Source organism: Bemisia tabaci, chromosome 4 (assembly GCF_918797505.1).
Source record: "Bemisia tabaci chromosome 4, PGI_BMITA_v3".
NCBI classification, from domain to species: Eukaryota; Metazoa; Arthropoda; class Insecta; order Hemiptera; family Aleyrodidae; genus Bemisia; species Bemisia tabaci.
Window position 1 is genome coordinate 11,913,558 of NC_092796.1, and position 25,079 is coordinate 11,938,636.

Below are 25,079 nucleotides of genomic sequence, written 5' to 3' on the forward strand. Positions count from 1 at the left end.
CAAAATCAAGGAATTCGGGACTAATAGTCTAGTGAATCATAATTGAACAGACTAGTGCATCGGTCCAAGAGCTGAATACTACCCTGAGATCGAATAGAATTGCAACTGAAGGCCATCGTGAACTTTTCGAGGCAGTGTTGCCAATTTACTATTAATTTTTTTAACAGAAAATTAGGCTTCTGTCGAGATTTTTGGCGGAAAACGTACCTTCACGGGCTATAACTTTGATGAGTACGGGCTGAACATTACGACTCGATAGTAAATGAACGCTACAGACGGAGAAACCAACGCATACGGAACGCAACATTGCGTTCGGAATTCAGTTTTCTGCGTCTGTAGCGTTCATTTACTATCGAGTCGTAATGTTCAGCCCGTACTCATCAAAGTTATAGCCCGTGAAGGTACGTTTTCCGCCAAAAATCTCGACAGAAGCCTAATTTTCTGTTAAAAAAATTAATAGTAAATTGGCAACACTGCCTCGAAAAGTTCACGATGGCCTTCAGTTGCAATTCTATTCGATCTCAGGGTAGTATTCAGCTCTTGGACCGATGCACTAGTCTGTTCAATTATGATTCACTAGACTATTAGTCCCGAATTCCTTGATTTTGGCACATAAAAATGGGAAATTGGCAACGCTGTGCAGCCTAAACGAGGTTTCACTTCAAGTTGAAACTTTTCCAGGAAGTTTGCCTTACCATAAGCTTTCGTTTGAGCCTTGTCTCGTTGACCAACTCGGGTGTACTAGTCAGTTGAACCATGATCATCCAGGATTCCTTAAGTATAGCGCATAAAAATGGAAAATTGGCGACGCTGTACAGCCTAAACGAGGTTTCACTTCAAGTTGAAACTTTTCCTGGAAGTTTGCCTTACCATAAGCTTTCGTTTGAGCATTGTCCCGTTGACCAACTCGGGTGTACTAGTCTGTTGAACCATGATGATCCAGTATTCCTTGAGTACAGCGCATAAAAATGGAAAATTGGCAACGCTGTACAGCCTAAACGAGGAGTCACTTCAAAATATGATGCGGGACGTACACAAAATAAATGTAAATTTTCGTATCGTTTATTGAATTAAATTTCAAAAATCGGCCCCCTGAGGAGCACAAGAAGACGCCATACTACTATGATTAGGAGTGCATTTCACACTTTGCCAATGCGCTCATCGTCATTTTAAAGGCATTTACTGATTGAAAAACGTCTTACTTATGCGGTAGGAAAAGTTTGCGACAGACCTATTGTAGCATCATTGGCGGAACAAGGGTTGTTTTGTGGAGGGGGGCACATAGGTACCTCATTGCTGCGGGTCTACGAGCACTAAAAGATACACCACCAAGGGGAATCAACGCCACTCCTTCAGTAGTAAAGGGGTGTCCGGGGTGCATTTCCCGGAAAATTTTGGGAAACTCAATCGTTTTTAGGAGTTATTTTATAATCGTTACTTTAGGAGTAATTTCGAACCGTTCACTCTGAAAATCGATTGAATGACCTTGTTCAGTAGTTTTTTTAAATTTGCATATTTGAGAAGTAGAATTACACACGGTTCACAGGAACTTTTCCCGATTCTTTTGAACAATTTTAACCCACGAATAAAAAGTCGAAATTGCGTCTTTTGACCTTGCGTTATAACCTACATCTCCGAGAAAGCAAAGCTAGCATCCGAAGAGATCCACCTAGCGGCCGTCACACTTTAGACCACTTGTTCCTTGTGGCGCAATTTATGGTACGTGCTTGATGACTGAAATTAAAAAAACATATCAGAATATTTCAATTTTTGATAAACATGTCAGGTATTTTATTAACGTCCAAGAAGTCATGATATTCATGAAAATTGAAACATTCCGATGTGTTTAGTTACTTTTTGTCGTCAACGATGGACCATCAATCACACCGGAGGAAACGTGCGGTTGAAAGTGTGGCCGCCGCTCAGCAGATCTTCTTGGCCGCCATCTTTGCATCCTCGGTGTTAATGAAATCTCAAAATACGTAATTTTGCACTTTTCCTTCAGGCGTTAATATGGCTCAAAAGAATCTCAGAACAATTCTTGCTAGCCATATACTCTGTTCTTTTCAAAAATGCAGTAATAAAAAAAAAAAAAAAACTCAAAACAGGGTAATTTCTATGTCAAATATGAAAGATACGTCACGCACTTCCCTAGTCAAATCCTTAACATGTCCTGGGCGGAGATGTAAGGCTTGGGGGGGGGGGGTGGGCTCTCTTGCCCCCCTCGTCCGAGCATGCACAGAATACGGTGTCTATTGTGAATGATAATATATTTACAGACGCCACGTTTTATTTGTGATCCATATACCTTTTTCTTCATTATTGGAAATTTTATTTAGGTAATTTAAGATTAATAGACAGTTTTCCAAATTTTAGATTTTGAGAATGGAGGAAAGCGAGAAATCGCGCCGGAATAGGCCGAGGAAAAAGAGATCCCTTTTATGGCAGTGTTTTGAGAAGGACGAAGATGGCCAAAAGGCCATCTGCAATATTTGCAAAGAAATAGTGCAGGCACGCAGCAGCACTTCCAGTTTGTGGGCGCATATGAAAGCGGCCCACCCTGTGGAGGAGTACAATCTTCGGTCAGTGGCCCCTGGCTGCTCTCAACGCCAAGAAGAGGACGAGATTGAACCTCTACCAACGGAGCCCGAGTAAGTCAAATTTAATTTTAAGATTTAGGTGGTGCGTGGAAGAAGGCCTTTATAGTCCGATAATGACCTTCTTAAACGTCAGTCGCAAATTTCCAATTTGTTTTTCATTTAAAATAATTAATTGTCTCCCAAAAATTATTCTACTCGTCATTTCATTTGATTGCACGATTATAATTCGCGAATGAAGAGGCTTGTTTCAGACATGAGAGGATTTTTTTATAAAATCCCGTGTCTCGAATATGTTTATCAAATTTGGTGCCAACATTCCTTTGGACATGCGAGAGATGAGGTCAGCCAAAGAAGAAGGGCTTTCTTTCACCTACTTCCTGAACCTGAGTAATTCCATCATTTATGTATAAATTGAATTTCGTTAATACCACATTCAGTCAGTATCGCATGAAATGAGCACTAAACGATTTTTTTTTTTTTTTTTTTTTTTTTTTTTTTTTTTTTTTTTTTAAAAACGGCGGATACAACTATTCGGTCTCCGCTCAACGGGTAAACGGGTATCCATGGTTCATACGCACGGAAGTGAAGGCATTTTGTCTCTTCCGACACTAATCGCTTCACCCGCGGAGGCGGGTTGAACTGAACGTCGAGGATCCAAAATGACTGAAAGCCAACAATTCTTCGTCTGTACGATGTAGATACCTCTCAGGCGAGGTGGTTGCTCTACAAAATAATCATGCCCAGCACATCGTTATGACAGGCAAAGCTGACACACAGAAGCTACTGTCATCATACATCCATGTGTGCGACAATGGATGTCTTAGTATTTAGTAGTATAAACGAAGAATTGAATGGGGTCTGTAATTTTAAATTCTCGCAGTACAATCCGCTGCCGCACCGCGGATGAAATGGTTAGTGGTGGATACCGGGTGAAGCATAACGCCTTGCCTTCCGTGCTTATGCAACAAGGACATCCGTGGAGCTTAAATAGTTGCATCCAGGCGTTGTAATAAAATTTGCTTGGTGTTCGTTGCTTTGCCCTCACATCTGAACTTAATTCTAACGCCTATTCTCTGAACTATTTACTGATATTTATCGTACCATTGCCAATTATTAGATGATGATTTAATTCTTGTAGAAGAAGTAAAAATTAGTCCTTCTAGACTGTGAGCTGCGGAACTACATTTCTTGCCTTAGGAGCACTTAAAGGAGTTTCAAGCGCGTACCGTAATAAATTTGTTCACACGAATGCGTTGAGAAGAAGAACAGTCAGAAATATACTAAAACGTATAGTCAGTTCAGAACACGGTGAGGTAGGTAAGAGCCAAAGCTTGAGGAAAAAATTTCCTTACGTCAAATCTATCTTCGCGCTCTTGAATATTACCCATAAAGTTCTACGGATAATTTTCCACCTGTGAAAGTTCTTCTTTAAAATCAAAGAAATTTCGTCTCCCTTAGTTAACCTTAGTTATTATTTTTGCTGCGGTAATAAAGAGGGAGGATCTTTTGGAAAGAATATAAGGCGATAAAATTTACGTCGGTCGAGCTTCCAAAAAACCCCTATTCAGACAACAGCATCGATCCCCCACAATTCTCGTCACGCCACGCCACTGCTTGGAATGTGACCTCACTTTTGATGGGACTTTTCGTTAAGATATGGGGTACACAAAGAGACCTCACTTCTTGGACCGGAAATCGCCTCATCTACGGCTCATGATTATGGCCCCTACAAATCTTTTAATACTTCTGAAGGCTTTTGCGCGTCTTATGGGGTCCTCATAGGAGCCGAGTGTTTTTTCAACCCGTTATACCTCGAAAACTTTACGACCAACTTCCATTTTTTTCGTCTTGTGTTAAACCTATGATCGTCGATTAGAAGTTCCGTTCATAGCTTAGGCCGTCTGATGAAGAAAATGCATTGCTATTTGAAAGAATTTGAAAAGAACCCCGCACAGAACATGGGGTCAGCGGCTCTCTATGGAAGTCGATGAAACTTTTATAGATTGATACAAAATTTAAGGGATAGCCAACAAATTAGCTCATTTTTGCGAGTAGAAGCTGAGATATTCGCAATTGAATCCGGACTATTTTCTATCATGCCGCAGCATGGCGGAAGAATTCTGAGTCCCCTCTCCTCTCGTTGCTCGGCGTTCTAGATCAGACCCCACGTCACTCACGTGAAGATAGGTGTTTACGCGCTCGGCCGGTGCGAATGCCGTAACCCCTCCCTCTCCCCGCATTTGTCAATTCTGTTTCAGCAACTACATTTCAGATTAAACCGGCCGGCGGCGCGACGCACGGAGGGCCAGCAGCCAAGTTTAGCCGGTCAAAAGTCCTCAGAGGCGCCTGAACTTACTAATATGAGAGAATGTATGTTTTAAGGGGTAATTTAGGTCGCTGAATCCATATTTTGGGTTTCTTTTAAGAAATTTTGAAGTTTTTGATGAGAATTGTTAAAAAAAAATTGCTTTATCAACGGGTAATTAATAGCAATTTTTCACTCAAATCTTCAGAGGTACCCGAGATTGTTTTGTGAGAAGAAATTGGTTTCTGAGGGTTATTTTAGTGAGTAAATTACAGTTTTGCTTTCTTTGTTCAACATTTTTCAGTTTAAAATTTAAAAAATTTGAAAAATGATGATTTATCTCTGGGTAATATATGAGAATATATGTCGCGTATTTTTCAGCAGAATTAGCATTGCATCTCATCTCGCCCAACGAAAATATTCATAGCCCAGAAAACTGCAAGCGAACCAAAGAAATTCTCAAATTTCTGAGTATGCTTTTACTTAAAATTGACAATTTGAACCCTACAGACATGTCCAGAAAATTCAGGAGTCGTCTGCATGTCGCGTATTTTTCAGCGTAATTATAGTATTGAATCTCATCTCGCCCAACGAAAATACTCATTGCTCCGAAAATTGCGAAAAATTGCGAGTAGACCAAAGAAATTCTAAAATTTCGGAGTGTGTTCTTACACAAAATTGACCATTTGAACCCTCCAGACATGTCCAGAAAATTCAGGAGTCGTCTGCTTGTCGCGTATTTTTTGGCGGAACCAATGAAAATATTTTTTTGAAGAATGCACTTCTTTTGCCAGAAATTAGAAGATAGAGAGGCAAAGCCGGAATAAAACCTTGAATTAGAAAATTTTATTCAGAATCAGTCATAATTTAACCCCAGAAGTCGGGCAGCAATTGTATGGACATCTATAATAACAATATAAGTAGATTAGCGTAGGATAGCGCCATTATACGACATGCTTGCAATTTGGCAACACTGTCTTTCATCCATATGAACACATCTACGATAGAATCGATATATATCGAAAATCCTAACCTAGAATCGATTTTCGTTAGTGTATTTACAATGAGAAAGAGCATTGATGCCAACATGCAAGAATCACCAATGCCTGGCACGTGAGTGATCTAATATAAGAAATTAGCATAAAATCCTCGATCTTGCGTCACAAAAAAATTCATAACTCACGGTAAGGCAAGAAAAGGCAAATGAACCAATGAAAATTTAGATGTTTAGGATGTACTGAACCACATGGTAGCGGTCCGTAACCTTACAGATCTTTACAGAAAATTGCAGACCACTTTAAACCTAAAAATTAGGGCATTTTCGTGCCCAGTTTTTAATTTTGTGTACCAGACTATACAATGCACAAAATTGATAAAAATACCTTAAAGTAAAATGAAAACATGTTAATCTAACTTGGTAAAACACTGGTTATGTTGGGAAACACTCGAAGGTTTGTGGAACATAACCTTTTGGATGAGCGTTGAACCAAGCCAGCATATAGGATAAATAAACACACCACGCGCGCTCGGGAAAATCTTGGCATCGCAGTCTTATTAGTGATAAGACCCCCAAACCCAGTGATGTACAGATACTCCATGATATACCTCATCGCTCAGTGGTGTCTATTTCCGAATTTTTTGGACAAGCCAAAATGGACTTTTGTCCAGCTAAATTCGATTCCTGGCCCTCTGTGCGACGCCGGCACGGGAAGGGATCGGTCTGCTGCATCTGCTATGATAATGATGAAAGGCAGCGCTCCTCATGTTATTCATAATCTCTCTCGGCCGTGTCCGTGCCATTCTTGTGTTTTTACTTCCCCATTCCCTCTTTTGCGATCTTTCAACATACATTTTCATTTAATTGATTTTGTTTTACCCTCTTTATTTTTTCTTTGAGTTATTATGTAAAAAAAAAAATTTCACGAGTTTTAAACCAAGTATGGCTGCCCGAGATGGCAACTCTCTCATAAGCGTTATTTTTCCGACATTGGTAGCTGGAATGTTCAATTTAAGGTATAAGTACTTCTTGAAGGCTACAGGATGGACCTCTGAAGCTGTCCCACTTCAGAGCACTAGAAGCATATACTTTTGTAAGGCTTTTGTGACGTATAGAATAATGATTTGAAGGAATCTGTTGGGGGGGGGGGGGGGGGCGACTAATTCAGTTCAGTGCTCAAAGTCGGGACAACGTCAGAGGCTCAGCAACTTTTCGTGATTGTCAGAATAAAATAATATGAAAAATAATCCACAAAGACCTTTTGCGAGAATATTTACCAATAACTGCATACGTTCCAACGCATTTAAAAGAAAAACGGAAAAAATCAATATTTTTAAAGGAGTATACTCTCACCATCTTTCATATCTTTAAAAAAGTGCTCCGATTCCCCAGTCCCCAGAAAAATCTTCCCCTCTCAAATGGTCGTTGAGGTGTTACACAATCAATTTTCGGCGAATTCCCCCCCCCCCTCTATCGTGAGCCTCCCGAAAGTAAACCTTTCAAAAAACTAGAATAACTTAAGGCTGAGTTAACCCCATTTTACCCAAAATTTATGAAGCAAATGTCAGAAAGTTCATCTTCAGATGAAGCCTGACAGTATCAGCGCAGTTAAAAGCATCAACAATTCATCACAAAGAAGGAATTTAATGGAGACACTCAACCCAAAACTGCTGCTGTTACCTTTCTATGGGTCTCTACGTAAATAATGTATTTCTTCTTCACACTTTTATATTTCCGAGAATGAGTTTATTAATCACGATAATCATTATTCACATTTTTTTTTCTATTAATCTATCAATTTTGTAACCTAAGTGTTCTCCTCCCCCTCCCCCCCCCCCCCCCCCCACTCTCGCCTCCATTGAATTATTCGAGCTGTATAGATGTAGTGAGATCCTTTTAGGAAGTTCATTTTCCGAAAAAACCTCAAATATTCTTCTTTTTTACTGAAAACTTCCTAATAAAATTCCGGATCTTCGTTCAAAGTATATTGGTCTGTCCTTATCAGAGTGTCCTCTTGAGTTCTCTCCCAGTTTGAATGAGGTATTCGTGTCAGTTCCGGTAAAAGAAGTAAATGGTTTCATTACGGGGCCACGATAGAAGTTCAACCATAGAGGGTCCACTGCGTATCAGCTGAGAAAATGGAATTCAGAAAATTCTAAATGATGCAGGTGAAGCGGTGCGGCGAACGCACGGGGATTCAAAGAGGGTACACGTGAGAGGTGCGAGAAGCACAGAAATCCATATAGCACAGCCCGAATGGAGCGTCCTAATGAAAGGAGTGAGTGTAAACAATGCGACATCGTAGTTACCTGGTGGGGAGAGGGGGTTTCCTCGCCGAAGTGCTCAAGCAAGGTAAAAGGGCGACGCGACCAGGGACAAGAGACCCTCAACTAGTATCTTGGCCATGGTGGAAGCTTTTGCATTCGGGACTTCAGCATTCTACTGTTGACTTACCTACATGGTTGATGTTCAACAACGTGCTGGCAGTTTCGTTTTGCAAACAAGCCGAAAATGGCCGACGTTTGGGAAAGTTGTTTGGCTCATCACGTCATCCGAAGCTCATCATCGACCATGTAGGTAAGTCAACAGCCGAAACTAGGGTGATGACTGTTGCTCCCTAATAATTGTCCATAAGAAATTGTTGAAACCCCGAAAGTCAAAGCTTCCACCTGTCGCTAGGAGGCCAGTGGAGGGTCTCTTGTCTCTGGACGCGACGGCGACGCGGAGCGCCCATTTACCTCCGCCGCACAGAAAACAGTCCGGGTTCAATCGCGAATATCTCGGCTTCTTCTCGCAAAAGTGAGCTAATTTTTTGGCTTTCCCTTAATTGGACGTATTCCTACCAAACAGACCTATGTGGAGGTGAGAAATATGGGGTGTGCTCGTCGAAGCTGCATAAGAAGCAATGTAAAAGTGTGCGTGATTCCTTTTGAAGAATTGGAAAAGCGGGATATTACATTCTATCAAACAGACCTATGTGCCGACTGAATGCGGGATTCATGAGCCGCGAGGATGGGACTAGAGCGTTGTGGGCAGGGCTCATGAGTTAAAGCAGCCCACGAGCGACAACGGCGACGGTTTCTTCGCCGCTGACGTCACTGGCGCTTCATTATTCTTATTCACTCTTATGGCCAGAGAACTAACGAGCACACACCATATTTCTTACTTGCACATAGGTCTGTTTGATAGAAATACGTCTAATTATGAACTTTATATCAATCTATTAAAGTTTCATCGACTTTCATAGTGAAGCCGCTGACCCCATGCTATGTGCAGGGTTCTTTAAAACTTTATGACCTGTTTTAATCGATAAGACTGGTGGTCGTGCGAGAATTTCAAGTTTTACCTCAATCAGTGGTGATGGAAAATTGCTTTCACGTTTAATTTGGTACCATAGCCGTTTTTGAGCCGTATACTAAAACGAGTCAATCATTTCGAAAACGTCAAAAATACCTCAATCCGGCCGTTTCTTCAATGGTGAAATTTATTAGACACCCTGTAATGACACTGGAAGTTCGAAAATCGCTGAAAAGCGAGTCCAAACCACCAGTGTGGAAGGACAAATGTCAAAAGATCCATAGATGTTTCATTGTTTGTCGCACGGTGTCTTCAGATACCTACACAAAAATCGTGAAAAATACCTTCATTTTGACAGGTCTTTCGCTATCAAAATTTAATGGACGCCCTATAATGAAAGTGGAGGTCAAAAACTTTGCTGAAGGTTTTTGTGTAGGTATCTGAAGACACCGTGCGACAAACAATGAAACATCTATGGATCTTTTTGACATTTGTCCTTCCATACTGGTGGTATGGACTTGCTTTTCAGCGATTTTCGAACTTCCAGTGTCATTACAGGGTGTCTAATAAATTTCACCACTGAAGGAACGGCCGAATTGAGGTATTTTTGACGTTTTCGAAGTGATTGCGTATACCGCACAACGAGGAATGTAAGACATAGGAACCAAGGAGATCTTACCTACTCACGAGTAAACTCATGCCGCAATCACACGCTGAACTTGGCAGCTGAGTATGGAAGTCAACAGTGATCCCTCATCAACAGCTGAAATTCTGCGAATTCGAGTTACTTTCATCCAAATGTGTATCAAATCTATTCGAATAGTTCAGACAAATCCGACATTATTCGATAGTCGCTGAGAATCGCTACTGAATTTTGCGCGACGCGCACAAAATTCAGGCATCGGGCCGATGACTTACACATTCACGCTACATTCAGCTCCCATATTCAGCGTGTGATTGCGGCTTAAGTCTGCTCTCCTCGGTCCCAGTCGTGGAGGGTATTCCATCCCCCCTAGGGTGCGCCTCATTTTCGTCATGTCGGAAAATCGACGAGGTCTGGGTTTGCATCGGTGCTATATATGAAAATAAAAGGCTGTATTAAATTTGAGCCAATTTGAAGCTTCTTTATCTGATGCTCAAAGGGATCAAAACTACGGGGCAAAATTACAGTGGTTTAAGTAGACGGAAAAACGCCTGAACTGCGAAAATGCGCTTTTTGGATCTAAAATGCGCATAAATGAAGAAAACCTGACCAGCTCTGAGAGAGGTATCTAGGGGCGCATTCGAAACGAGAAAATGACACGTTTGACCCATGAGTGGGGACAGGGGGTCACGGCGTAGCCGGTTTTGACTGTTTTGAGGCGCCGCGCCAGCAGCTAAGTGATCGCTTTTAAGACTTTCTGATCGAACTCATTAAAATAAGTGTTTCGAAGTTAAAGAGGCAAATGTATCGCACAATTTGATGAGAAATAATGTATATTAGTTGTTTTAGCCCTTGAGAAGTATACTTGGCCCTTTACAATGTTGCCTTCCAGGCTATTTCTCGAGCCTGCCACAAAATTGGTGTATATTTTTTATCTTGCACTCGTATCTCTATCGAATGATCCCCCCACTCATACCCATGGGTCAAAAGTGTGATTTTCTCGTTTCGAATGGGCTTCTAGATGCCTCTCTAAGAGCTGGTCAGATTTTCCTTCATTTAAGCGCATTTTAGATCCAAAAAACGCATTTTCGCACTTCAAACTTTTTTCCGCCCATTTAAACCACTGTAATTTTGCCCCGTAGTTTTAATCCCTTTGAGCATCAGCTAAAAAAGCTTCAAATTGGCTCAAATTTAATACAGCCTTTTATTTTCATAGATAGCACCGATTGCCACCCGGACCTCATCGATTTTCCGGCATGACTAAAATAATCCGCACCCTAATGCCCCCCCCCCTCCCCGTCAACTCTTCCAGGCGAGTCCCTGTTGAGGGCAAGGCTCTTCCTTCAGAAAAGTGGCACAAGTAAGTTTATGAAGGTGTCGGAAAAATTCCTCATTGACTACAATTGAGAGGCTAGGGGGACAAGGTGCATAAGCATAATTGCAGCTCTTTAAAAATATAAGATATCAACTGTTTGAAGTAGTCTTAAAATACATCATGTAAAACATTTATTATTACAATTACATTTTTCAACATCGTGAGGTGAGTGGAAACTTTGTGTTTGCCATAACACTTCATATATTTTTGAAACTTTGAACACGCACATCTTAAGGTGATTCGTCAAGCTCAAGTGACGTGGTCGAACTGACATTTGATATATCGCATCTTTTAGGTCAAAAATCTAGGCAGATTTTGAATTTTCAGCCGAAAAAAAGGACGATAGCCCCTGCGCATGAGCTTAAAGAATCATTCGAAACCCAAAAATCGTAAAAATTCAGAGAAATGGAAGCAGAATAGTGTTTGGAAAAAAACCTCGCATTCGACACAGAAATCGATAGCTGTTTCGAATGCGAGGTTTTTTTCCAAACACTATTCTGCTTTCATTTCTCTAAACTTTTACGATTTTTGGGTTTAGAATGATTCTTTAGGCTCATGCGCAGGGGCTATCCTCCTTTTTTTGCTGAAAATTCAAAATCTGCCGAGATTTTTGACCGAAAAGATGCGATATATCGCATGCCAGTTCGACCACTTCTTTTGAGCTTGACGAATCACCTTAAAGCAAGAAAAGCTGCACTTGTGCGTCTTTCCCTGCAAGCCCCTCGATTCTACATCCGGTTTAAAAAATCCGACGTCGGCATTTGCCTTCACTACTGACGACATCCGATAAAATGAGCCCGAATGGGCCTGTTGTAAACTGTGGCTAAAACAAAAATAAGAGTTGTTACTCATAGAGAGTGTATGAAAAACTAGGGGGCCCTGCCCCCTGACCGCTACGCGGCCCAACCCCCGGGAGGGCGCCTCGCGCCCTCAGGCCCGCTTCGCGGGCCCTATACGCATATGTATAGGCAAAAATGTTCTTCCATTTTAATACACCAGTTTGTGTTCGAGCTGCATCGATTTCAAAATTTTTGACGTAACACTCAGATTTGTAAATAATGAGGAATAGCTGGATGTACATATGAGTTAAACCTTATACCTTGGACCTTGAACCTTGAACCCTCAGCGATGCACCGTTCCTCAACTCTTCGAATGAGGAGCCCTTCACGAGCTTTTCTATTGTTTTATTGTTTATTCGAGTCACTCAGGTAGAATCCCACACCTTGACGTTTCTTGGACCTAAGTGAAATGAGCTTTAAAAGCTCTACAACATTAAAAGTTCGGGGTTTCATAATTTTTGGCACATCTACATCTACTACAGATAACATACCTACATGTAAAGATCATCCTTATCGGTCTGGCAGTTCGTCAGAAATAGTGCTTCCAAGATTTTTCTTGGAGCTGTATAATATAGATGACGATGAGGGCATCGGCAAAGTCCGAAATGCACTCTTATCTTCACCATATGCGTAATAAATTTGCGTTTTTATTAGATTCCCGCTTCAAAAGTTCAAAAACGATACTACAGCACAGTTCGTTAGTGGAGCCGTTCCATTCAATCCCTGCGCAACTAGCGCAAGTTGAGAAGAGCACGAGGTCAATCAAGGCAGATATCTAACAACGCGAGAAAATGTGAATGTAAACAAGCCGATTGTTATCAGGTGGTTAGAATCAGTGGCGTGGCGTGAAGGATCGATTATCGATATATCGCCATTTGAAGCTATGGTAAAAAATCGATTACTAAGGTGTTCGCTGCGAACGCTCTGATAATCCATCTTTTTTCATAGGTTTGAATGACGAATCAATCGATATATCACAAAGCACGCCACGCCACTGGTTAGAATCATCGTCCCGTCGAATGTATTTTGGCGGATTGGCGTCGGCTATGTTAAATATTGCGAAGTGTCCTTGTGAGCAGGGGTTGGATGGAATGACTCTTTTAACGAAATGTTCACCTGTGGTGCCGTGGTATCGTTTTCGAAGCGGGAAGCTCGAAAAAACGCAAATCTTACGCAACTTGTGAAGAAAGGAGTGCATTTCAGACATTGCCGATGCGCTAATCGTTATTTTCGAGACACTCACTATGAGTAACAACTCCTGGCAAACGTTTCCAAGAGTCCCATTCCGATGAGGGAAACCATATTTTTACTTCATTGCATCAATACCACATTTGAAGAAATACTACTGCACTGTCGCCACTGTTTTATCCGACGTTACATTGATTCAAATTGACCTTCCTTCCAACGTGCCATTATCACCAAAACTCCTTGGAGGAACGAGTTTGAGAATTCTACGAGCAACGCGCAGTTGCAATAAGCTACTTAACCGGGAGCTTCAGTCGTATTCTTATGAATTGCAGTTGCTGTTATTAAAAAGGTCGTTTCTGTTCTCTTTATTTCCCAAAGGATTCTAATCACTGCTCCCACGAAACCGTCAGTCCCTCTAATTGATCTGCGGACGCAAGAGAGGCTGACTAAGCACGTGACCCGTTATATCGTGACCTCCGGGCTGCCTTACAGCACCGTAGAAAACGACAATTTCCAAATCATGCTGAAGGGCTTCCGGCCAAACTACCAGCCGCCAGGGCGCCATGCCTTAACCAACACACATGCCCCTAAGATACTGGAGGAAACAAAAGGGGTGATAAAAAAGTAAGTAATAGCACGTTTTGCATCCTAATTTACAGGAATTCTTACTCCCTGGATCTTGGACCCTTTGAAACAGTTAAAACCGAAAGCGTCTAAGCGTCTGATGCCGCAATCACACGCTGAACTTGGCAGCTGAGTATGGAAGTCAACAGTGATCCCTCATCAACAGCTGAAATTCTGCGAATTCGAGTTACTTTCATCCAAATGTGTATCAAATCTATTCGAATAGTTCAGACAAATCCGACATTATTCGATAGTCGCTGAGAATCGCTACTGAATTTTGCGCGACGCGCACAAAATTCAGGCATCGGGCCGATGACTTACACATTCACGCTACATTCAGCTCCCATATTCAGCGTGTGATTGCGGCTTAAGTCTGCTCTCCTCGGTCCCAGTCGTGGAGGGTATTCCATCCCCCCCTAGGGTGCGCCTCATTTTCGTCATGTCGGAAAATCGACGAGGTCTGGGTTTGCATCGGTGCTATATATGAAAATAAAAGGCTGTATTAAATTTGAGCCAATTTGAAGCTTTTTTATCTGATGCTCAAAGGGATCAAAACTACGGGGCAAAATTACAGTGGTTTAAGTAGACGGAAAAACGCCTGAACTGCGAAAATGCGCTTTTTGGATCTGAAATGCGTACTTTAATTGAAGCTCTGGATTTTGTCTTGGACAGTGAAGTGAAGAATAAAAAGGGTGAAAATTTTACGCACGTTTTTAAGAATGAGAAGTTAATAATAATTACGAGCAGTAGTAATTCAAAATTTGTATGTGAATTTTGTGAAACTATTTTAGGAGATGGTACTTTCACCTTCGCAGCTTAATTTTTTCATCAGATGTACACCATCCATGGTTATAGCAAATACTTTTATTTTCCTCCAATATTTTGTTTTTTACCAGGGAAAAGTGCCCGGTGCTATACTTCAAGGATCATCAACATCTGAGCGATTATACTTATCGCGATAAAATCGCAATTTTTTCGGGCGATAAAATCGCGAAAAGATGAGGATAATCGGTCAGATGTTGGTGATCCTAGCGATTTTATCGTCGATAAAATCATAAAAAAAATGCGATTTCATTTCGAAATAACGCTTTTTTTCCGTTGGAAAATGCTACTTGGGTATTAGGGAGTCTCTACTCCTCGTTGATAAACCTCCTCCCCCCCCCCCCTCCCCCGAGAGCCGGCAACCATATTAAGTCCTGGACGGTTTTTTCGGGCCACTCGGGCACTACCTTTAGTTCTTAGGCTTGTACGGAAGGGAACCGAGAATGGAAGCTTTGATCATGTACTTTTCCTTTCCATCTTTGCAGCTTGCTGAAACAGGGGACGAGCTACAACATCACTGCGGATGGATGGACAGCGACTGAGGCGATGCCAAAAAAAGAATTTGTTACGGTAACCATACATTTTTTAACGAAGAACTTCCAATTCATCTCTGCCTGCCTTGATTGCGGAGAGTTCGTGGCAGATTCCCATACGGCTGAGAATATCGCTGACTTCATCACCGAGGTATTAGATCAATGGCAGATCCCTCTAAATGCCATATCAGCAGGCTCTTCAGACAACGGGAGCAACGTGGCAAAAGCCATGGAATTACTGCATATAAATTTCATCCCATGTTTCGGGCATACCTCAAATGTTGGGGTAAATAAATTCTTCGCCCACCCGATTATAAAGGAAATCCTGACGAAATGCCTCCGACTTCGCTTTTTCGTGTCGACCTCGACGAAAGCCGAGCTTGCTTTGGCCTCCTCCTTGAAAGAAGCAGGTAAATAATTTTGCGCGAATTATTCTGTTTTTACTCTAGCAACTGGAATACGATGCATAGTTCATTATCATGTTTTCCTCCTCTGTTGAACCGAATTTCATCACATGGATCACGTCATTTTTTTTTTATAAATGATGCGCCAGCGATTTTCATGTGTTTGCGCAAGGCGGTACAATCCCTCCTTATCGATGAAGACTCGACACAGTATAAATGTTTTAATTCGTCCTAAATAATAACGATGAGTGAATAAAAAACGTCAAAACGATCAACTGTAGAAAACCAAGAAACATACGTTGATCAATCTCCTCACTGCGTGTCCACACTGATAAAATATTCGTCCTCTTGGGTTAGTTTCGGTTAATACAGGAAGTAAAACACAAGCCAGCACACATTTCGTGTTGATTTTGGTTGAGTTTTGCGGTGAGTTTAGCGCAGAAAACAATGGAGGGCCTCGAAAAATTCGTTCCTCCGATTGCGACGTTGGTATTTACCACTAGTTTTTTAATACATTCCTTCAAGAAAACCAGCTGGCATTTCTGCTGAAATTTCCCACCGAATGCTAGAGTTACTTTGTGTTTTACTTCCCGTATTTACCAAACTTGTGTGTTAAAATTTCTCTTCGTGAGATTTCCCTTCAATTGCTGTGATGGCAATATGAGGGTCCTCAGGGCCTATATTTTGCTGAAAGCAAAAATAGTTATTCGCAGTATCTTTTTCAATTTTGCTCTGTTTCGGTGAGAAACACGCGTTGATTACTCGCCTGAATGCGTGTCTATTATCCTGTCGAGTTTTCAATGAATGCTGGAGTGGCAAAACAGTAATACATATACTGGCGTTTACTAAGTATGTGACCTTAAATCGTCCCTCAGAAGCAATTTAAATTTTATATATGAATAGGTTACCTTTTCAGACTGAAACATTCAACAACATACCTGAGGCCTTTCCTTCTTTTAGCAACCAGTAAATAAGAATTCCCATCTTTCAATTGCCTTCTTGGAAAAACTTTCCAACTACTCTTATGAGAGTTGCACGAGAATTGTTCATCCTTAGTTTCTTGAGCGATGAATCGTACTACAGGAAATAAAATTATTGTGTTTCCTTCTTTTCTCGGAGGATGGTGGAATGTCGTTCGAGGTGGCAATGGAAAAATGTAATTTTTACAGTGGTGGTTCGTTAAAAAGGAAAAAACAATGCCTTCTCGCAGAGCTACAAATATCAGATTTTCAGCCGTAGGTGTATTTGAAAACTTTCAGTTTAGTTTCATCCAGTGTTTCCCACCGATGATTCATTCGATTTTTTCCTCATGTGGTTTCAGGTATGGCAATGCTTACGCTGCCCAGCGTTTGCGATACGCGCTGGTGGAGTAAGACTAGACTTCTTCGTGGTGTCGTAAAGCAGCACGAACATATCGTGAAGGTGGTCCATGGCCACGACAAAGGGGCTAAATACTTGAACGACCTCCTGACCCCTAAAGAAATTATCGTTTCCGAGTGTGTCCTGAAGATGTTACAGCCCCTGGAAGAGATCAGTGAGCATTTGGCAGGGCAAAACTATGTTACGGCCAGTGCCATACTCAGTCTCCTCCCAAGGATCCGCAAGCTTCTCCAGAAAATAGAGATAAACGAGCCAAATAACGAGTCGTCAATGGTCGCGCAGGAGCAGGTCGTGGAGGTGGAAGAACCCATGGTGAGTAGTTAATATCCGCTCTCATCAATATATGTATAAAGAGCCAAACTGAGGTTTAAGTGATAGGAGATAGGCTAATGAAATGGGAGCAAACTTGGGAGGCAGTTGGCAAGATAGCACACACGATTGTAGGTTTTTATTCTGAACTAGGGGACTATGTCCCCTGGCCGCTACGCGGCCCAACACACAAAAGAACCAAAACGGTCCAGGTTCGGAACCAGGTCCACAAAAGAACGACCAAAAAAATGAAACTATTTTCATACCTGACCAGTGTTCGAAACTCACGGTTAAGTTTTAGGAGCCATGTGACGCATCAAGCCCGATTTTTAGGCGCCATTGAAGATTTTTTAGGGGCCAAATTTACTTTTTGCCTACATATTACGGCGCATTTAGTGAAAAGTTAGATGCAAGATGTTTGCAACAAAAGTAGTAAGTAGCTGTAACTTTGGGAAGACAAAATCACTAAGAATGAAATCGTGAAGAATAGAAAAAGCTTTCATTTGCACTGCTAAAAATTCCGAGTTTTTTTTAATTCAAATAGATTTGTGTTTCTTTTTTTATGTGACTTCCTATGATAATCCAGATTTTCAGGGGGCAATTTTTAGGGGCCACGTTGGCGCATAGCCTTCATTTTTTAGGCGCATAAGGCGCGTTGGCGCCTGTGAGTTTCAAACACTGTACCCGACTCTCATTTGTCCAATCTCCCTCTGGCCGGGAGCGATTGAAGCAATAAAAAACGAATGAAAAAATCGGCATTTATTTCAAACTTCACGCCAAGACAGAAACGAAACGGAACTAAGTGTTTCGTCGCTATTGGATGGTCTGTAGCAAAGGAGCATACCTTCAATTCACTTATTCTACTAACAGACCTAGATTCAACATTTCCCGCTAAGTTTAATTTTCCGCTAAATTTGAAATTCCCGCCATTTCTCCGAACATAACATCCCTGTTTCATTCCAATATTCTCTGTTTCTTTCAGGAAACAAATCCATCAGCTGTTGACGAGTATGAAGAATCGCCAGAGATAACAACGGAAAAACCAGTAAGTAACTGGAAGTATTCATTATTTGCACGGAATTGGCACAGGCTAACCAATATTTAAATGAACCTAAAGAACCTCATTCAAATTCAGTCTCGCTTTTTCCTTCTGCATGTCCGAAAGACGCGGAACGTCAATCGTAATCTTCGTGTTTCCAGTGACCTCCTCAAAGGAACGCCCTTTACCTTTGACTCGATTCTTCTCGCAAGAAAATATTTTGATATCGACATTGAGATAAGTTGCAAAAGTTAGAATGGAGCATCCCTCTAGTAGTCACGTCCGAATAACTCAAAACGAGAGTGAGATATCGAGTTCGCTTTCAAGTCAATGTATGCAATTTAAGCGGCTCACAAGTTGAAAATGCTGTATCAGGCATTTTAGTTTAGCTTCATGTCCGAAGGACGAGTGAATTTCGTGGTAATTTTTGTGTCCTCGATGAAAATTTCAGCGAAACATCCAGTAACATTTCCTTGCATCTCCCCCTGGGAAAATATGTTGATATGGACGTTGGACATCAGTTCCAGAAGCGAAAATATAGCCACGCTCTTACGCTAAAAGGAGCTTCACTGAAAACGGGAATAGGGGATCAAGTTCGCCTTCAAGTTAACGGATCAGGGCTTCAAGGGCCCTATGAAACCCTGGAGAAGGGAGGGAATTTGAAAATAACCCATAAATTCCGGAAAAGTCGGGAAATTTTACTCCAAGTCAGGGAAATTCTCAGGGCTACAGCTCAGCTGAACAGCTGAAACCTCCATAGCGCGCCGTTACCGCGCGACAGCGTTGCAGAGTTATGTATCGTAAATTTTTGGCCGCAAGGTGAGTGCCGTGAGTACAGAATCCGCAATGGAGAATTTGCACACAAAAATTGTATTGCTTCATCGGAGAGTGCTTAGTGAGCTGATTTTGCAGTATTTTTTATAATTTCATCGTTCATCGTTATCCAAACTAAAGAATGGAAAATCTGAGAAAATGCGCCGCGCCGCGCCGCAAATTATTGAAGTGATGAATGATTCATGTACCTAATCTGACGTTTTTCACGTTTTTTCAGTTCAGCATTAAGGAACACCTGATTGAGTGTATAATGTCGGCTTTGGAGGCCCGGTACGATCCGCCGGCCGATATGAAAAAGAAAAAAGATGGCAGCCTCACTGTCGCCGAGAAAAGAGGCCTAAAAACGCGAAACTTCTTGGCGAAGTGTGCTTTCATGGATCCGCGGTTCCGCGGCAGACTTCGTGGTAAGTCAATTCAGACAATATCAATATGAGGACGCAACACACGTCATATAACTTGTATTGCTGATTTTTAATACCTGCGGGCCGCACTCAGAGTTTATATTATTGGAAATGGATCGTGACGTCGCAAGTCACATGACAAAGTTACGAAGAAGGAAAAATCTACATTAATCTTAACGACATAATTATTACATACTAACAGAGGGAATTCACACAATATACTCATTCATAGGTACAGTCTGTGGGGGCCAAAGGCTGAGAGGTTCGGAGACGGGCCCATCTATAAAATCTGGGCACGAATTTGAAATTGCATCATTTTTATGGATACCAGCTTTCTCCAAAAATTAATTAATGACACTTCCAGCCCCTCAGAAGCATGACACTCACACTTTTACTGTTAATTAATAGATGAAAGTCTGTTACCTGAAACTTCTGATAACTAAGATGGCATTGTTAATTGATTGCTTTGCTTGGTTGAATTAAAAAGCAATGAAAACGACAAGTTTCAGGAGAATGGTTGATTTGCCCCTACCTTACGTCTAGCATCAGTAGCTGAAGTCTGGCAGTGCTAAGTTCCGTTACGAGCCTTAAATGTCCCCAATCACGCCTGATTTGTATTTGAAAAAACAATATAACTTGATCTTGAAAGAATCCCTTGGAAATGTCTTGCGGCGACCCTTTAATAATTTAAGAACAATCAAGAAGAATTTCAAGAATAGTAGTGCATTTTCATGATCTAAATCGAGCGGACACTTGAAACGCGTGAATTCGTGTGAAAATGTGTAAATGAAATCCGCATCTATTGAATATTTAGCGCTTCGCCAATTCCATTGTACTTTTCTGCTTTAAGCTCTGTAAGGATTGCTCTTCGAAAGGAATGTAGGAATGGGCTGTAGCACTATCATACGACACTTGTTTTTTCAAACTTTAAGGTGATTCGATAGACGCCATATTTGGTGTCAGAACGACATGCAATATATTGCACCAATTGGTTCCATTTTTTCAGCTGCAGATAATTTTTCTCGAATTTTGAGATCCCAATTCAGTTGTCAGGAGAGTAATGAAGAATTCACTTATCAATTTTGACGAACAAATTCAACGTAATAAATGCGTGATTTTTTTAGAGGAAAAATATCCCATTCGATACTGATGTCGAAACTACAATCGAATGGGATACTTTTCCACTAAAAAAATCACGCCTTAATAACGTTGAATTTTTTTGGTCAGAATTGGTAAGTGGATTCTTTCGTTTCCTGACAGTAAAATTCCGATCTGAAAATTCGAGAAAAATGACTAGGAGCTGAAAAAATGGTACCAATCGATGCGATATATCGCATGCCGTTCTGACCCAAGATATGGCGTCCATCGAAGCACCCTAATTATATTTCGCGTCGTTCGGTTCTTGGAACAGCGATCGATTCAAATAAGAAAAAAATGACATAGGTTATTATATTGTTCTTACATAAAACATTATTACAATGCTCATTCTATTTTTCCGCAGAGGATTTATTGGAAGACGCCCGATATGCGATTTTGGGCGAAATGCTAATGTTGGAAAACTCAGCGACGCCGGAAGAAGGAATAGAACCAAAAAGGAAGAAAAATAAGAAAGGTACGTCGTTTTCGGAGTTCATTGAATTACTATTTTTGCACTTCTTGAGGTGCCGACTGTCAGACTTACAGAAAAATCAACGAAAATCTATCGGGAGTAGGCGTCAATCCTACTATCATACGTCAAAATCGACCTCTTTCCCACATTGACTATCCCTCGTCCATATTGTTTTAATTATTCTCATGAAAGGGGCTCGTTTCATTTCGCACCCCGAGTCCGCCGGTGGAAGAATCCACTTGGATGATCACACCATTCTTGTCCGCAATTGAGGTAACTTTGTAAATATGTTAAGGTATTACCAACACAACATTTTTAGCATTTTCAGCGTCGTCCATTGAAGTGTCGTCGCTATTCTGACGTAAGGGCGTATCTCGTTTTCCACATGAGGCCCGTTTTACATGTATACTCATTCTTTTCAGAGTCCACACCGATATCGAGATACGCCCTTACGTTAGAGGAGCGACGGTATATGTAAAAAGCATAACCACGGTAAAACTCCCAAACAACGTATCTCGTTCGCGGCGTTTTAAAATTGCCGCTCCTATTGCATTCTTCTTGAAGGAAATCATATCATTTTCTCTCCTTGAATTATTTGTAGAATTTTCTCTTCAGAGAGGAGAAGAACAATTGAAGTCTGTGAGAATTGACGTTGAGTAGTTTTCAATTTATAAAATGAAATACACCAGGAAATCTGCAACATTGTAAGCCGCGATACGTGGTTTGGAAGTTTCACCGTCGATAAGTGGACACAAGTGTCAAAGGGTGTAGATATATTAGATGTATGAATCCCGTGTTTACTGCATAGATGTAAAGAATAACGGAAAAGGAAGGGGGAGGATATAGGTCTGCACTCAAATATATCTCAGTGGGAAGGAGGAAGTCAGCGTTGTGTGAATACCTATTGAATTCTTACGGCAAAATATTTCCAGGGGGGAATGGGGGGGGGGGGATCAGGTTCGTAGGAATTAAATTGCACACAATATCTTGGACATACGTCTCCTTACTTGAATCCTGTAATTTTGAAATATTCCGCTCCTGATTTCCAGCAAGCGCAAGCGTTATCTATCTCCGTTACTCAGGAAACCGTAAACAGCATGAGCCCCACTTCAAAATCCACCGGTGTGACGTATAATTTATAATTGCACCCTTACAATCCACCTCTACAGGGAATGTAACGAATTCTGTATTGCAGCACATTGTCACATTCTCCTATTTCATGCTTTTCCCATCTAAGGAGCTCTGCTTCATTTCCATAATTTAGTGTTTAATGACATTTGAATTTTTCACAGGGAAGTGGCAATCGCCGGCGAAGTGGGATCTATTTCTGTTAAGGCCCATATACACACGGCGATTAATCGCTGCGAGTGAAAGACGAAAGCCAATGGAGAGCCTTGATTTCGATCCATTGACGTCAATATATCGAAATCAAGGCTCTCCGTTGGCTTTCGTCTTTCACTCGCGGCGATTAATCGCCGTGTGTATCATCTAGGCCTTTAAAAGAAAAAAAAAACCTAAAATTCAAAACCACGGGAAAAAGATAAAAGGTGCTGATTGTTATGCTTGAAATTCAAGCAGAAGTCTTTTCCCTCTTCAATGTATGGTAAACACCGGGTTGATCATTGAAATTGATAGACAAAGCGATAGACAAAGAAAACTTAGGGAGTATGGAGGGAGCCTATTGGTTAAAATGGATGGTTGCGCTGGACAAAGGAAGTAAGTAATAGACTAACTAACAGCAACCAAGAAGAGCCCGTACACTTACTCAATCGTTTTCCCTTTGATCTGTAAGAACAACCCGTTTCAACTAATAGGATCGCTCCATACTTCCCACGTCCTCTTTGTCTATCGTTTTTTCTATCAAGCTCAATAATCATACGAAACTAGCATACTCCCGAGTGAGCGTAGTGACATCAGTGACCGTAGCCGGGCTTCTTTCGGATAGGCAACTAAACCAACTGCTCGTCAAGGTGGAGAGTATCACCGGGATTTGAAGGCGCGCCATGGCGAGGTGGTGCTTTTCATGTTGTATATCAATGAATTATTTACTACGATGCACATTATTGCGAGGTGACGAGTTGAAATACATGCCCATCGCGAATTGCCGGAAATTGCTGTCTACTATACATTGAATACATTGATTGATGACCTTCATGCATATAGCATAGAACATGGGAGACTTAAAATGCAAATGACTATCACGTATCTATTCACGAACGCGACAAGCGAGAAGTGGCATGCTTCCATGGTCCATAAAAGCGTCAATTTAGAAGGGCGATTCTCCAAAAAATTAAACGTTAACTTGTTGATTTTATATGAATATCCGTAAACGCGATCTAATTGTTACAGTTTGTATTCATTCTTTTGTTTCAGGCTTCTCAAAGATTTTCGGGTCGGATGATGAGGAGGAGGAGGAGATGCCATCATCAGAGGAGCTGGCTCGAGCAGAGCTTCATCGCTACGAAAGCATGCAAAAACTTCATACCGATGAGGATGTGTTGAAATTTTGGGCGGAGAAAAGAACTACTCTCCCAAGACTGGCAAAACTTGCTGAAAAATATCTGGCCGCTCAGGCGACTAGCGTGTCCTCTGAAAGGGTATTCAGCTGCGGCGGTAACATCCTCTCGGAGGATCGCTCCGTCCTGACCGGCTCACATGCCCGTGACTTAATATTTCTTGCCATCAACAAGAGATTCGTTCCGGTCCCACAATAAGTTAGAAATAACGGTCAATTTATCTTCTTTTTTCGTATCTGTCTTTATTAATGTCGTTTTCATACGCAAAAGTATGTTAATTCTTTAGTGTTGTTATTTGTGTTTTTTTACCTTTATTCCGGCTGTGATATTTATTTTCCTTTTTTATTTTTTTGTTCTTACTTTAATTTTGGCATCTTTGCTTCTTCATGTTTTATTTTGTTGCCTCACTTTAATTCCCCCCCCCCCCCCCCTCTTTCTCATTGGTATAAGGAATACCCTGCTAAGATATTCTTCATACCTTTGACTATGGGGAAAAAATGAAACTGAAAGAAACAAATAAAACAGGAAAAGGTGGAGATGGCAAAATTAAAGTAAAAAATCCTTATCTTGTTAGTATAAGGTATTACTTTATATCAATCAGATAAAGAGTTTCTTTAGTTTCTTGTTTGTTATTATAAAGTGCATTTTTGGTTTCATACGTGGTTTATTATTTTTCATTAATTGTCTTAAAAGTAGGGAAGTCTTTTAGGGTGGAAACTGGACTGCACCTAATTTTTTCTTCTTCTAATCCAGGAAAGTCTGTAAATATACCGTAGAGATACAGTCAACTACCTCAGTCTGAGCAGTGAGGTTCTCTGAAAGTAGGCTAGAAAACCACTCCTTCCTCATAAGCGTACCTGGTAATTGGTCAGGGGCCTTGAATTGCATGTAAAGTGCAGTAAATTTTTAAAAATTTTCCGGGGGAGGCATCCAGCAGGCCCCCGGACGACGTATCTCGACTTGCCACGTTGCAGGCTTCCTACCATACTTTATTTCCTAAGTGAAAAACAACTCAACGTCAATTTTTGAAATTTTCCTTGATTATTCCTCCCTATGCAAAAAAAACCTGTATGAAAACTCCAGCAATTACATCAGTTAGTTCTTCAAGAAAATCAAATAGGAGCGGAGATTTTCACATACCTACCGCAAACGATTAGCGTGGTCCGGTAGTTTCACCGTTAAAATGTTCCGGTCCATCCGCGAGTCCTAGTTTAGTTGCCGAAATGAAGCCACAGAAGATTCGTCATTTTTTGTGAAAACTGTAGGTCGTCTAGGCAACACAAGTTCTCATTTCCAAAAACGTTACTCCTTCTTCTTCTTCTCTTTTCTAATGACTAGGGCATAGCCCTGTTTGTCAGGCCATC

At 41.2% G+C, this 25,079-nt stretch overlaps 1 protein-coding gene across 1 annotated transcript; it reads left to right on the forward strand.

The window, feature by feature from the left end:
* Positions 1-357: 357 nt before the first annotated feature.
* LOC140224427 (E3 SUMO-protein ligase ZBED1-like) lies at positions 358-25,079 on the forward strand. Its single transcript, XM_072299335.1, has 8 exons — positions 358-2,651; positions 13,623-13,868; positions 15,176-15,633; positions 16,949-17,319; positions 18,299-18,361; positions 19,407-19,593; positions 21,092-21,202; positions 23,573-25,079. Exons 1-8 carry the CDS (start codon positions 2,386-2,388, stop codon positions 23,911-23,913), a joined length of 2,043 nt encoding a protein of 680 aa, XP_072155436.1. The 5' UTR covers positions 358-2,385; the 3' UTR covers positions 23,914-25,079.

Bases quoted from the DNA above. Each gene is read 5' to 3' on its own strand.
- LOC140224427 (XM_072299335.1), top strand. From the start codon at position 2,386: ATGGAGGAAAGCGAGAAATCGCGCCGGAATAGGCCGAGGAAAAAGAGA. The intron at 15,634-16,948 runs GTAAATAATTTT...ATGTGGTTTCAG, and splicing joins CTCCTCCTTGAAAGAAGCAG to GTATGGCAATGCTTACGCTG. The intron at 19,594-21,091 runs GTAAGTCAATTC...ATTTTTCCGCAG, and splicing joins GTTCCGCGGCAGACTTCGTG to AGGATTTATTGGAAGACGCC.